Here is a 12,819-nt window from a genome sequence, read left to right on the forward strand (position 1 = left end):
CATGGTGTCACCACCAACACCACCTTAACTCGAATGTGGTTTGCTTTGTCAAGCTTTGTTTTGCTTGCTGTCCAATCAGATCAGGTAATACCATACATAATTACAATCAAGCCAAACTCAAGCACAATCGTTTGGGCGACAGGGAAGGTACAGAGTGCAGAGTACGTGGGATGTCGGGCCTCTGGCTGGGGGGGGAGAGGATGATGCTGCATTAAAGTATTTGTGTTCATTTCAGATCTCCAGACCCCTTTCCTCAACACGTTGCCCAACGGCACCCAGATGCCTCAGTTTCTAATTCTCAACAGCTCGTTGGTCACGGTGCCGTGCTTGGTGACCATCCCGTCCCTCAACGTCACTCTGCGAATGGTAGGGCATCGCTAACCTGTCACCACGGGACAGCACGGTGGTGCAGCGGGTAGCGCCGCTGCCTAACAGCGCCAGAGACCCGGGTTCGATCCTGACTACGGGTGCTGTCTGCACGTAGTTTGCAAGTTCTCCCTGTGACTGCGTGGATTTTCTCCATGTGCCCACACACCAAAGAAGTGTAGGTTTGTCGGTTTAATTGCCTACTGTAAATTGTCCTCAGTTGGTTGGCGCATACTTGGTGGGCCAAAAGGCCTGTTTCCACACCACACCTCCAATGTAAACTAAACTAAACCAACGGGAGATCCCACCAAACGCCCCAGACAGTATTCCTGGATCTGAAGAATCAGGACTCTCCTTACCGTGGTAGACACAAAATGCAGGAGTAACTCAGCGGGTCAGGCAGCATCTCCGGAGAGAAGGAACGGGTGACGTTTCGGGTCGAGACCCTTCTTCAGACTGAAGACGTCACCCATTCCTTCTCTCCAGAGATGCTGCCTGTCCCGCTGAGTTACTCCATCATTGTGTGTCTGCCTTCAATTTAAACCATCATCTGCAGTTCTTTCCTACTCGCCTTACCTTCTACGTATATTGTGGTGATCACCACAGGTTTAGACTTTAGGCTTTGCTTTAGACTTTGGAGACACAGTACAGCACGGAAACTTGGCCCACCGAGTCCGCGCTGACCATCAATCACCCGTTCCCACTCGTTCTACGTTATCCCACTTTCGCATCCACTCCCGACACACTTGGGACCATTTACAGCGGGAAAATGAAGCTACAAACCCACTCGTCAGTGTGGTAGGAAAACAGAGCACTTCGATAAAACCCACGCGGTCACAAGGAGTACGTGCAAACTCCGCACAGACAGCACCCATAGTCAGAATTGAACCCGGGTCTCTGGCGCAGTGAGGCAGCAACACTACCTGCTGCGCCGCCATGTTCTGCTCCAGACCCAAGCATCGCAGTTCCTTGTGTCTCCTGACCCGCTAATTCGTTCTCCTTCTGCCCACTTGTAGGGAATATTCAGAACTGTCATCAGTCCCGATGGAGTCAATGTCTTCTGGGACAACAGGAAGGGGATGACTGTTCCCAGGCAGTGGCTTGAGAACATGCTGTACGTGACCTGTGAGTCTATTGTTGGTGCCAGAGTCTTCTCAACTGCACCTTACTTCATCCACGCCTTCGGTAAGCTTCAAAGTACCGTGAGCTCTTTATCCTCTCCTCCTGACCCTCTCCCACGGTCTGGGAGCCTGCCAATGGCTTGTGATAGAGAGCTTTCACCTGCCACCATGAATGCCAGGTACATCATATCCTCCATTGCAATGGAACGGCACAGGAGCACAGCGGGTATGGGCACTGTCTCAGCACCAGAGGCCCGGGTTGCTGTCCGTACGGAGTGTGTACATTCCCCCTGTCACCGCGTGGGTTATCTCCAGATACTCCAGGTTCCGCCCACACTCCAAGGACGTGCAGATGTGTAGGTTAATTAGCTTCTGTAAATTGTAAACTGTCTCTCGTGTGTAGGGTAGTGCTGGTATACGTGGTGATCGTTGGTCGATGCGGACTCGGTGAGCCGAAGAGCCTGTTTCCATATTCTTAAACTGTGGCCCCTGGTTCTGGGGGAGTCCAGAACCAGGGGGCCACAGTTTAAGAATAAGGGGTAGGTCATTTAGAACGGAGATGAGGAAAAACCTTTTCAGTCAGAGAGTTGTAAATCTGTGGAATTCTCTGCCTCAGAAGGCAGTGGAGGCCAATTCTCTGGATGCTTTCAAGAGAGAGCTACATAGAGCTCTTAATGACAGTGGAGTCAGGGGGTATGGGGGGAGGCAGGAACGGGGTACTGATTGTGAATGATCAGCCACGATCACATTGAATGGCGGTGCGTACAGGCTCGAAGGGCCGAATGGCCTCCTCCTGCTGCTAGTGTCTGTTGTCTATTTCCGTGCTGTGTCTCTAAAGTCTAATGTCTCTCCCCCACCTCCCCTTCTTCTTCCTCCCTCCCAAGGACGGCAGATCTACAACATCACCCTGACTGTGGATCGGCCACAGCGGCTCGTTGGGGAAAGGCTGGTCCTCAACTGCACTGTGGAGGCAGAGTTCAACGTGGCCGTGAAGTTTGACTGGGCAATGCCTCGGGGTGGGGTAAGGCAGTGAGCCAGGCGCGTGTGACCCACGCCCCACGCCCCCCTCCCCCCCGAAACACTGAACATCAGCACCATTCCCCACAAGCCACAGATTCTGCCCCTGACTGACCACGTGAAGATAGACAAATGCTGGAGTAACTCGGCAGCTCAGGCAGCATCTCTGGAGAAAACCTCCCTGGAGACCAGGGCCGTTTTTACAGCATTATGGGCCCCCGGGCAAAGCAGTGTACTGGGGCCCCTACCGTTACTCTCCCCCACCCCCCTTTCCCTACCAGCCCCCCCCTGTCGTGCCGGCGAAAAGCACTTACCGAAAAGCACTTAGCGATGGACTTAGGGTGCTACATTGTTGCGAAAAGCACTTACAGATCGCTGTGGGAAGCACTTAGTGACCGAAAATGTTGCGAAAAAAGCACTTATTGAACCTACATTTTTAAAGTAGTATTTATTTATTGCAAGTCACTTATCATACACAGATCAGCATGGGGCCCCTATGCTTGTGGGCCCCCGGGCAAGTGCCCATCAGGCCCATGAGTTAAGACGGCCCTGCTGGAGACTTCTACAGTCTGAAGAAGCGTTCTGACCCAAAGCGTCACCTATTCCTTGTCTCCAGAGACACTGAGTTACTTCAGCACTTTGCGTCTATCTTCGGTATAAACCGGCATCTGCAGTTCCTCCCCACATGTCACTGACCACGTCCTGGTTATCCAACACCAGTCACAGGGCGCTAATGCCCGCTAATGCATCGGTGCAGTTATAAATGCAGCAACTTGTCACAGGTTTACCATGAAAAGGGCGGGACCTTGTGATTTGCGATGGTGTTCCCTTCACTGTAAGCCCCCAATGGCTGCAAATCTATTGCTCTTATGGCGGGAGTCAGTGGGTGGGGAGAGTCTCAGATCTGTATAGCACGGAGACAGGCCCTTCGGCCCACCTTGCCTATGCCGACCAACGGCATTCTCTCCTAGTCCCATTTGCCTGCATTTGGCCCATATCCCTTTAAACATATCCTATCCATTGCTCTGTCAGAATATCTTTTAAAAATCATAATTGTATACATACCGACCAACATGTCCCATCTACACTAGTCCCACATGCCTGCGTTTGGCCAATATCCCTCTAAACCCTTTCCTATCCCTGTACCTGTTCAAAAATCTTTTAAATGATGTACCTGTACCTGCCTTAACTACCTCCACTGGCAGCTCGTTCCAGATAGGGACTACCCTCAGTGAAAAAGTTGCCTCTGAGGTTCTTCTTAAATCTCCCCCTTCTCAGCTTAAGACTGTGCCCTCTAGTTTTACAATCTTCTACCCTTGGGGAAAAGACTGTGAGTGTTCACTTTATCCGTGCCCCTCATGATCTTGCACACCTCAATAAGGTCACCCCTCACCCTCCTACACCCCAAAGAAAAAAATCCCAGTCTAATCAACCTCTGGGAGGGGATTCAGTGGGAGGGGAGAGTGAGTGGGGGGGGAGTGTGTATGGGAGGGGATTCAGTGGGAGGGGAGAGTGGGAGGGGATTCAGTGGGAGGGGAGAGAGGGTGGGTGGGGTAGTGTGTGTGGGAGGGGATTCAGTGGGTGGGGAGAGAGGGTGGGCGGGGTAGTGTGTGTGGGAGGGGATTCAGTGGGAGGGGAGAGAGGGTGGGTGGGGTAGTGTGTGTGGGAGGGGATTCAGTGGGAGGGGAGAGAGGGTGGGTGGGGTAGTGTGTGTGGGAGGGGATTCAGTGGGTAGGGAGAGAGGGTGGGGGGAAGAGAGGGTGGGTGGGGATTCAGTGGGTGGGGAGAGAGGGTGGGTGGGGTAGTATGTGTGGGAGGGGATTCAGTGGGGGGGAGTGTGTGTGGGAGGGGATTCAGTGCGAGGGGAGAGTGGGTGATGGGGGGGGGGGGGGGGAGTGTCGGTGGGCAATTTGGACACTTTAATGAGGTCTCCCCTGTTTCAGATTGTCCCAGGTGACCCGTCGGTGGTGAAAAGGGACCACAAACGGGAGATGGAGACCGGCGTGGAGTTGAGCAGCAGCCTGACCCTCTACAACGTGTCCATGGCCGACCGAGGCACCTACACCTGCAAGGCGGACAACAGCTTTGGTGTGGAGGAGCGCACCAGAGAGGTAGTGGTGCACGGTAAGACCATCAAGCGGCCCACTGGGAGTGGGGGAGGAGAGGGAGGGGGACCAGCATTGTCAATGTAGACCGGCGGGAGTATACAGTCAAGAGAGGAGCCAAGAGTGTTTTGTTGTCACATGTCCCGAAACGGAACCTTGAAATTCTTACTTGCAGCAGCACAACAGATATGTAAACACAGTCCTCTGTAAAACCCATGATAAACAACAGTAATAGTGCAGAATGTATACCATCTACCTCCTTAGGACTATCTTTAATCCAACTTTACTGGACTTTATCTTCCACTAAACGTTATTTCCTTTATCAAGTATCTGTACACTGTGGACGGGCTTGATTGTAATCATGCATACTCTTCCCACTGACTGATTAGCTCACAACAAAATCTTTGCACTGTACCTCGGTACACGTGACAATAAACTAAACCAACTAGAGAGTGGTCTTGACCTCCCATCTAGCTCATTTGAGACCCTCAACTATCTTTAATCGGACTTTATCTTGCACTAAACATTATTCCCTTTGTACTGTATCTCTACACTGTGGACAGCTTGATTGTCATCATGTATGGTATTTCTGCTGACTGGATAGCATACAGCAAAAAGCTTTTCACTGTACCTCGGTACACGTGACAATAATAAACTAAACTCGGTATGCAGACTATTGCAAAAACCAAAGTCCGTCGTGCAACCAAAGACACAGGAGCATTATTCAAGGGCATGATGGTTGCTGGGAGGAAGCTGCTCATGAACCTGAATGTCAGGGTTTTCAGGCTCCTGTACCTTCTTCCTGGATGGTCGCAGCGATGTGAGAGCGTGGCTATGGTGGTGTGGGTCTTTGATGATGCTGGCTGCCTTCATGAGGCAGCGCTTCCTATAGATCCCTTAGATGGTGGGGGGCTCAGTACCCGTGATGGATCACGCAACAAAAAAGCCTTTCACTATACCTTGTTACACATGACAATAAATAAACTAATGTAAAGTAAATCACACCAAACTAAATACACTACACTACACCAAAGTACACTAAAGATGGACAAATATGCAGAGCATGGAGGGATATGGATTATGTGCTGGTGGAAAGATTAGTTTAACTTGTCATCGTGTTGGCATGGACATTGTGGGCCAAAGGGCCTCTTCCTGTGCTGTACTGCACGGTGTTCTACAAATAAGAAGAGATTAGACAGACTGATGATGGACACAAAATGCTGGAGTAACTCAGCGGGACAGGCAGCATCTCTGGAGAGAAGGAATGGGTGACGTTTCAGGTCTTCAAGACAGACTGGATGTGGTACTCAAATACAACAAAGCAGGAATGGCTGCTTTCCTGTGCTGTACTGTTCGATGTACTAGTGCCCAGTTTGGGTGCTGACGGCTCTGACCTGCTCTGTCCTGTTGCTCACAGAGAGGCCCTTCATCGTGCTCGAGTACAGCAGTGGTCCAGTGGTGCAGGCCAGGCTGGGCCAGAGGGGCCTGGTGCTGAGGGCAGGTGTTCAAGCCTACCCTCCAGCAGTCTTCCAGTGGTGAGTCTACCCATCGCCGTGCTCCCCCTCCCTCTCCTCTCTTCTCCTCTTCCTCTTCCTCTTCCTCTTCCTCTCCCTCTCCCCCTACCTCTCCTCTCTCCTCTCTCCCCTCCTTCTCCTCCCCCTCGCCCCTTCTCCCCCTCTCCTCCTCTCCTCCCCCTCCCCTCCTCCCCCTCCCCCGCTGCCACTTTGTTCTCCCAGCCCACAACACCCTCCCGCTCATCCTCCCTCTCCTCTTCCCCCACCAATCTCCTACCTTCCATGTCTCCTCCCTCTGCCGCACCTCTCCCACTCTCCCCTCTTCCCCGGCCCACAACTCACTCCCTTCTCATCCCTCCACCCTCTCCCTCCCCACGCCCTCTGACCTCCCATCACCCCACTCATGCCCTCACGCCCCTCCCTCTTCCCCCCCTCCCCCACTCAAGCCCTGTGCCCCTTCCCCCTCATGCCTCTCCACCTCCCCTCACCCCCTCCCCCTGTGCCCCTCCCCCGTGCCCCTCCCCCGTGCCCCTCCCCCTCCCCCCCCGTGCCCCTCCCCCTGTGCCCCTCCCCCTGTGCCCATCCCCCTGTGCCCCGCCCCCTGTACCCCTCACTCCCCCTCCCCCTGTGCCCCTCACTCCCCCTCCCCCTGTGCCCCTCCCCCTGTGCCCCTCCCCCCGTGCCCCTCACTCCCCACTGATGGTGTGCCGGTGCAGGTTGAAGGACGGGCAGCCATTGCGGAGTGGGGGGCTGGGGAAGCCGAGCTTGGATATCGTTGAGGTGACGGAGCAGGACGCTGGGGTCTACACCCTGCTGGCCCGCAACCCCCGGGACCACCTGCAGGAGGAGCTGCGGATACGGCTCGTCGTCCAGGGTGAGTCATCACAGCACGGACACAGGTCCTTCGGCCCATCCCACCCATGCCGGCCCATCCCACCCATGCCACTAATCCCATATCCCTCTGAACCTGTGCTAACCATTTACCTGTCAAAGTGTCTTTTAAACTGATGTCCTCAGGTTCTTGATTCCCCTCTGTGCATTTCTGTGGGTTCACTCTATCTATTCCCCTCATAATTTTATACACCTTTAAAGTTCACCCCTCAGCCTCCCACGCTCCAAGGAATAAAGTCCTAGCCTGCTCAACCTCTCCCGGCAGCTCAAACCCTCGAGTGGTAGCAACATCCTTGTAAACCTCCTCTGCACTTGTTTCAAGTCAACCACATCCTTCTATGCCTCTGTGGGAGAGACCACAGTGTCGGGTCCTTCCGCTGCTGGACACTGAGGGGCAGAGTCCACAAACAAGGGAAAGGATATCACCCCAGGCGTCCACATGAATGGCGAGGGTGCCGGGTGTAATAATACTTCTGTGAACACCACCACATACAACACTAATGAATGAATGTGTGGCCACTGGGAATGTCCGTAGAATTTTTGCACTGTTCTTGCATTGTATATATTCTTTATTCTGAATAAAGTTTACTTTGGTTACTAATAATAATAATAATTTAAAAGAAATGAACAAACAACAACAAAAAAACCTCTCCTGCGGCAGAGGTGATCTCACCTGGAGAAAGGAGACCTTGGGTGTGGAGGTGACCCCAGGCGTGGAGGTGACCCCAGGCGTGGAGGGGACCCCAGGCGTGGAGGTGACCTCAGGCGTGGAGGTGACCCCAGGCGTGGAGGTGACCTCAGGCGTGGAGGTGACCTCAGGCGTGGAGGTGACCCCAGGCGTGGAGGGGATCTCAGGTGTGGAGTTGACCCCAGGTGTGTCGGTGATCCAGCGTGGCCGCAGTTGACCTCCGGTGTGGCCACTGCCCCGTGCTGGTGTGGGCCGGGCGGGGTTGTGCTGGTGTGGGCCGGGCGGGGTTGTGCTGGTGTGGGCCGGGCGGGGTTGTGCTGGTGTGGGCCGGGCGGGGTTGTGCTGGTGTGGGCCGGGCGGGGTTGTGCTGGTGTGGGCCGGGCGGGGTTGTGCTGGTGTGGGCCGGGCGGGGTTGTGCTGGTGTGGGCCGGGCGGGGTTGTGCTGGTGTGGGCCGTGCTGGTGTGGGCCGGGCGGGGCCGTGCTGGTGTGGGCCGGGCAGGGTTGTGCTGGTGTGGGCTGGGCGGGGTTGTGCTGGTGTGGGCCGGGCGGGGTTGTGCTGGTGTGGGCCGGGCGGGGTTGCGCTGGTGTGGGCCGGGCGGGGTTGTGCTGGTGTGGGCCGGGCAGGGTTGTGCTGGTGTGGGCTGGGCGGGGTTGTGCTGGTGTGGGCCGGGCGGGGTTGTGCTGGTGTGGGCCGGGCAGGGTTGTGCTGGTGTGGGCTGGGCGGGGTTGTGCTGGTGTGGGCCGGGCGGGGTTGCGCTGGTGTGGGCCGGGCGGGGTTGTGCTGGTGTGGGCCGGGCGGGGTTGTGCAGGTGTGGGCCGGGCGGGGTTGTTGGGCTAGGGTGGACCCGGTGTGGCCACTGCCCCGTGCTGGTTGGTGTGGGCCGGGCGGGGTTGTGCTGGTGTGGGCTGGTCGGGGTTGTGCTGGTGTGGGCCGGGCGGGGTTGTGCTGGTGTGGGCTGGGCGGGGTTGTGCTGGTGTGGGCCGGGCGGGGTTGTGCTGGTGTGGGCCGGGCGGGGTTGTGCTGGTGTGGGCTGGGCGGGGTTGTGCTAGTGTGGGCCGGGCGGGGCGGGGCCGTGCTGGTGTGGGCTGGGCGGGGCCGTGCTGGTGTGGGCCGGGCGGGGTTGTGCTGGTGTGGGCCGGGCGGGGCCGTGCTGGTGTGGGCCGGGCGGGGCCGTGCTAGTGTGGGCCGGGCGGGGCCATGCTGGTGTGGGCCGGGCGGGGCCGTGCTGGTGTGGGCCGGGCGGGGCCGTGCTGGTGTGGGCCGGGCGGGGTTGTGCAGGTGTGGGCCGGGCGGGGTTGTTGGGCTAGGGGTCGTGCTGGTGTGGGCTGGGCGGGGTTGTGCTGGTGTGGGCCGGGCGGGGTTGTGCTGGTGTGGGCTGGGCGGGGTTGTGCTGGTGTGGGCCGTGCTGGTGTGGGCTGGGCGGGGTTGTGCTGGTGTGGGCTGGGCGGGGTTGTGCTGGTGTGGGCTGGGCGGGGTTGTGCTGGTGTGGGCCGTGCTGGTGTGGGCTGGGCGGGGTTGTGCTGGTGTGGGCCGGGCGGGGTTGTGCTGGTGTGGGCTGGGCGGGGTTGTGCTGGTGTGGGCCGGGCGGGGTTGTGCTGGTGTGGGCCGGGCGGGGTTGTGCTGGTGTGGGCTGGGCGGGGTTGTGCTGGTGTGGGCCGGGCGGGGTTGTGCTGGTGTGGGCTGGGCGGGGTTGTGCTGGTGTGGGCTGGGCGGGGCGGGGCCGTGCTGGTGTGGGCCGGGCGGGGTTGTGCTGGTGTGGGCTGTGCTGGTGTGGGCTGGGCGGGGTTGTGCTGGTGTGGGCTGGGCGGGGTTGTGCTGGTGTGGGCCGGGTGGGGTTGTGCTGGTGTGGGCTGGGCGGGGTTGTGCTGGTGTGGGCTGGGCGGGGTTGTGCTGGTGTGGGCCGGGCGGGGTTGTGCTGGTGTGGGCTGGGCGGGGTTGTGCTGGTGTGGGCCGGGCGGGGTTGTGCTGGTGTGGGCTGGGCGGGGTTGTGCTGGTGTGGGCCGTGCTGGTGTGGGCTGGGCGGGGTTGTGCTGGTGTGGGCTGGGCGGGGTTGTGCTGGTGTGGGCCGTGCTGGTGTGGGCTGGGCGGGGTTGTGCTGGTGTGGGCCGGGCGGGGTTGTGCTGGTGTGGGCCGGGCGGGGTTGTGCTGGTGTGGGCTGGGCGGGGTTGTGCTGGTGTGGGCCGGGCGGGGTTGTGCTGGTGTGGGCCGGGCGGGGTTGTGCTGGTGTGGGCTGGGCGGGGTTGTGCTGGTGTGGGCCGGGCGGGGTTGTGCTGGTGTGGGCCGGGCGGGGTTGTTGGGCTAGGGTGGACGTGGAGGGCTGGTGATCCTGCAGCCCTGAGCCTCGCTCGATCCACTCCAACACTCCACCTCTCTGCTTCTCTCTGCCCCTTCAGTGCCACCTCAGATCCACGAGAAGGAGGTGGCGTCTCCCACCAGCATCTACCCCAGGGGAAGTCGCCAGACCCTGACCTGCACCGTCTACGGAGTTCCCACCCCCCCGCGGGTGTTGTGGCAGTGGAGACCATGGGGACCCTGTGGCCTCGAGTCCCACCGCAGTCCGTGAGTATCTCGGACCCTGAACACCACCTCCCCCCCCCCATCCCTCCTCGCTCCTCCTTCCCCCCCCCCTTGCTCCTCCCACCCTCCCTCTCTCCCACCCTCCCTCTCTCCCACCCTCCCTCTCTCCCCCCTCCCTCTCTCCCCTCTCCCCCCTCCCTCCCTCTCTCCCCCCTCCCTCCCCCTCCTCACTCCCCCTCCCTCCCCCTCCTCACTCCCCCTCCTTCTCTCCTCCCTTCGCTGACCAGCCTGCCCCCCCCCCCCCACATAAACCAAACCAAACCAAGCCCCCACCTTGCGGCCCAGTCTCTGCTCAGTACCGCCCCCTCCTGTTGGTCTCGACATTTGGGTCAACCATTGAACAAAACCAATCAAGTGCCATGAAACCAGTGAAGGTGTTAAAGTCTGACGTTGTACAAAACTCACAACAAACACCAGAAACACGGAGTCGAGGCCACCGTCTATTTTGGGCCGTATGTTTTGTAGTCGTTAATGAAGGTGTCACTGGGTTTTTTTTGGAAGAGTAAGCACTGCACAATCCGCACCTCCAAATAACCGGTCAAACACCAACATTTGCAGGAAACAGACAGGGCGATGAATCCTTCACACCCTGCATCCGGCCAATATCTTGCTGTTTGTTTCATGCAGGAGGATGCTGGAGTGATCTGTCCTTTCCGGCACCTTCCTGTTTTTCTGTGTCTGCCTCAGAGTGTCACCTCGAGTCCCTCTGGGCAAGGCTCGGTCGGTCTTCACCGCACTGAATCTGTCTCAGCCACGTCCTGTGCTGTCAGACGCTGTAGACACAACAGAGCGAACCGCGAACCACGAACCACGAACGGCTCCTGTCCCCCCGCCCGCACCAATCTGCAGAGTCGGCAAGATCTCGCGGCCTTCCCTCACTGGCAACACACGGGGGAATTTTATAACCAGTGAATTTAATCACTCAACCCAAAGCATCTCGGTTTAGTTTAGAGGGACATCGCGGAAACAGGCCCTTCGGCCCACCGAGTCCACGCCAATCAGTGATCACCCCAACCACTGGCACCATCCTCCACACTAGGGACAATTTACAGAAGCCAATTAACCCACAAACTTGCACATCTTTGGAGTGTGACGGCTAACCGGAGCACCTGGAGAAAACCCACGCGGTCACAAGGTGAAAGTGCAAACTCCAGACAGCGTGCACCCAGAGTCAGGGTCGAACCGGGGCTCTGGCACTGTGGGGCAGCAGCTCTACCCGCTGCGCCACTGTGCCGCCCTTAGTTTTTGTTTCATCGAAGCATGGAAGCTTACAAAAGGTTGCGCAGCCCTTTGTGGTCATGCTGCTTCCTTCCCGGTGTGAAACTGCCTTTGCACCCTGTCAGTTACTCACAGTACCACCCCCCCCTGTACCACCCCCCCAGTACCACCCCCCCTCCCTCAGTACCACCCCTCCAGTACCACCCCTCCCTCAGTACCACCCCTCCCTCAGTACCACCCCCTCAGTACCACCCGTCCCTCAGGACTACCCGTCCCTCAGTACCACCCCCCCTCAGTACCCCCCTCCCCCAGTACTGCACCCCCCCTCAGTACCACCCCTCCCTCAGTACCACCCCTCCAGTACCACCCCTCCCTCAGTACCACCCCTCCCTCAGTACCACCCCTCCCTCAGTACCACCCCTCCCTCAGTACCACCCCCCCTCAGTACCCCCTCCCCCAGTACCACCCCTCCCTCAGTACCACCCCCCCCACAGTACCCCCCTCCCTCAGTTCCACCTCCCCTACCACCTCCCCCCCTCAGTACATCCCCTCCCTCAGTACCCCCCTCCCTCAGTACCACCCCTCCCTCAGTACCACCCCTCCCCCAGTACCCCCCCTCCCTCAGTACCACCCCTCCCCCAGTACCGCCCCTCCCTCAGTACCACCCCTCCCCAGGACTGCACCCCTTCCCTCAGTTCTGCCCCTCCCTCAGTACCACCCCTCCCCCAGTACTACCCTCCCTCAGTACCACCCCCACCCCCCCAGTACCACCCCTCCCTCAGTACCACCCCCCCCTCAATACCACCCCCCCAGTACTGCCCCTCCCTCAGTACCACCCCTCCCCCAGTACCCGCCCCTCCCTCAGTACTGCACCCTCACCCGGGCTGGGCACCACATTTTCGGGGGGGGGTTATTGGGGGGAATTTCAAGTGCGCTCACGTAATTTTGTCCGGATTAAAGGAGGTGCCGGACCACCCGTTGGGGAATATTGTTGGTGGAGCTGTAGATTGATCCTGGTCTCCCAGTGTTCTGACCCCTTCCCAGCCCTTCCTTTCCCCGACTCCAGACCCAACAATCATCTCCTTGTCTTCCTTGTTCTCCTGGTGTAGGGGTCGGCAGGACACAGTGCCACGCCAAGCCCGGGATCGAACCCATGACTGCCAGGACTGGAGAAACATCTCGGCTGGGAGAATGGTCAACAACATCGAGAGCATTGAGACCAGCACCGAGATGCTGGAGGGAAGGAACAAGGTAGGCCCCTCCCTCCCTCCCTCCCTCCCTCCCTCCCCTCCCCTCCCCTCCCCTCCCTTCCCCCCCCCC

General features: G+C 58.5%; 1 protein-coding gene across 1 annotated transcript in view; it reads left to right on the forward strand.

Annotated features, from left to right (window-relative positions):
* The first annotated feature begins 319 nt into the window (after positions 1-319).
* The window catches only part of LOC144600172 (vascular endothelial growth factor receptor 3-like), a 41,774-nt gene continuing 29,274 nt past the window's right edge, over positions 320-12,819 (forward strand). Inside the window, exons 1-8 of the mRNA XM_078411652.1 lie at positions 320-366; positions 1,383-1,551; positions 2,372-2,508; positions 4,448-4,628; positions 6,027-6,144; positions 6,840-6,997; positions 10,098-10,263; positions 12,609-12,750. Coding sequence (XP_078267778.1) covers positions 364-366; positions 1,383-1,551; positions 2,372-2,508; positions 4,448-4,628; positions 6,027-6,144; positions 6,840-6,997; positions 10,098-10,263; positions 12,609-12,750 — 1,074 coding nt within the window. The 5' untranslated portion in view covers positions 320-363. The remainder of the gene's footprint in view (positions 367-1,382; positions 1,552-2,371; positions 2,509-4,447; positions 4,629-6,026; positions 6,145-6,839; positions 6,998-10,097; positions 10,264-12,608; positions 12,751-12,819) is intronic.

Source organism: Rhinoraja longicauda, chromosome 14, assembly GCF_053455715.1.
Source record: "Rhinoraja longicauda isolate Sanriku21f chromosome 14, sRhiLon1.1, whole genome shotgun sequence".
In the NCBI taxonomy this organism is placed as follows: Eukaryota; Metazoa; Chordata; class Chondrichthyes; order Rajiformes; family Arhynchobatidae; genus Rhinoraja; species Rhinoraja longicauda.